The 873-nt window shown below is 41.6% G+C and overlaps 1 protein-coding gene across 1 annotated transcript; it reads right to left on the reverse strand.

Moving 5' to 3' along the window:
• Positions 1-339: 339 nt before the first annotated feature.
• On the reverse strand, positions 340-840 carry LOC118732834 (the record flags this gene model as incomplete). Its single annotated transcript, XM_036461941.1, is given in 1 exon segment — positions 340-840. A coding segment is annotated over 1 exon segment (501 nt), but the record flags the coding sequence as incomplete, so codon positions are not given.
• Positions 841-873: the final 33 nt, after the last annotated feature.

The raw sequence follows: 873 nt of genomic DNA on the forward strand, positions 1-873 counted from the left end.
TCACGATCTTCGCCTCAGTGTTTTGTTGCACTCTAACATATACTTTGCCTCTAATGCTAAAAGCAGATGCCAACGAACCTTGTCGTTTCAGCTGTGTTGAGTGGTGCATTATTTCTCTGTTTCGCCGCGTTAAGCTTTCATGCATAAATAGCCAACTACATCAGCATCGGAGAGAGTTAAAGCTCGTTTATGCTGTTTCGCAAAAGTGGCTATAGCTTTGAGCAGTTGAATTCTGTCATGCGCTGTGTTAAGTTGGATCAATACAGGCGCTTGATTAGCTTCATTACTGTTCCTGTTCTTATTATTGTTTTTGTTTGAGCGCATACGGAAGGCTTGGCGGATGCCGGGTGTTTCGAGGTTAATCACTCCACACAGCTTAGTGAAAATCTCCTTCAAGTTTTCGTCACTGGAATACGGTATGCCATGCATTACAATATCTGTCGACACTGCCTTTTCCCCCAGATCTTCAACTTGCTCACGCAGTGCATCAACATTTGTTTTGAGCAATGCAAGCTCTGTGTGCACATATTCAACACCTGTCATTCTTTGTTCAATTTTGTCTAGTCTTTCTTTCGTATTCGCTAACTCACCAGTAAGCTCGCTCATTCTCTGCATAACTCTATTCTCTATAGTTTGCAAAGATTCGTTTACATGTTTTATGATGTTCGCTTCGTGCGCTTTGAGTTTTTGTTCCCACATTTCATTTATGTGCTTGATAATGTTGTCTTCGTGTTTTTTTAATTTTTGCTCCCACGTTTGCATCAGCTGTTCGGCTGATACGCTCTCACCAGATAACTTCATATCAGCGCCTCGAGATGGTGTTGTGTTTGACGACAGCATATTATTTTGCGACGATATATTTTCTTTTCGCGC

The sequence above is a fragment of the Rhagoletis pomonella genome, unplaced genomic scaffold, assembly GCF_013731165.1.
Source record: "Rhagoletis pomonella isolate Grant_MI unplaced genomic scaffold, Rhpom_1.0 Rhpom_scaffold_29869, whole genome shotgun sequence".
NCBI lineage: Eukaryota > Metazoa > Arthropoda > Insecta > Diptera > Tephritidae > Rhagoletis > Rhagoletis pomonella.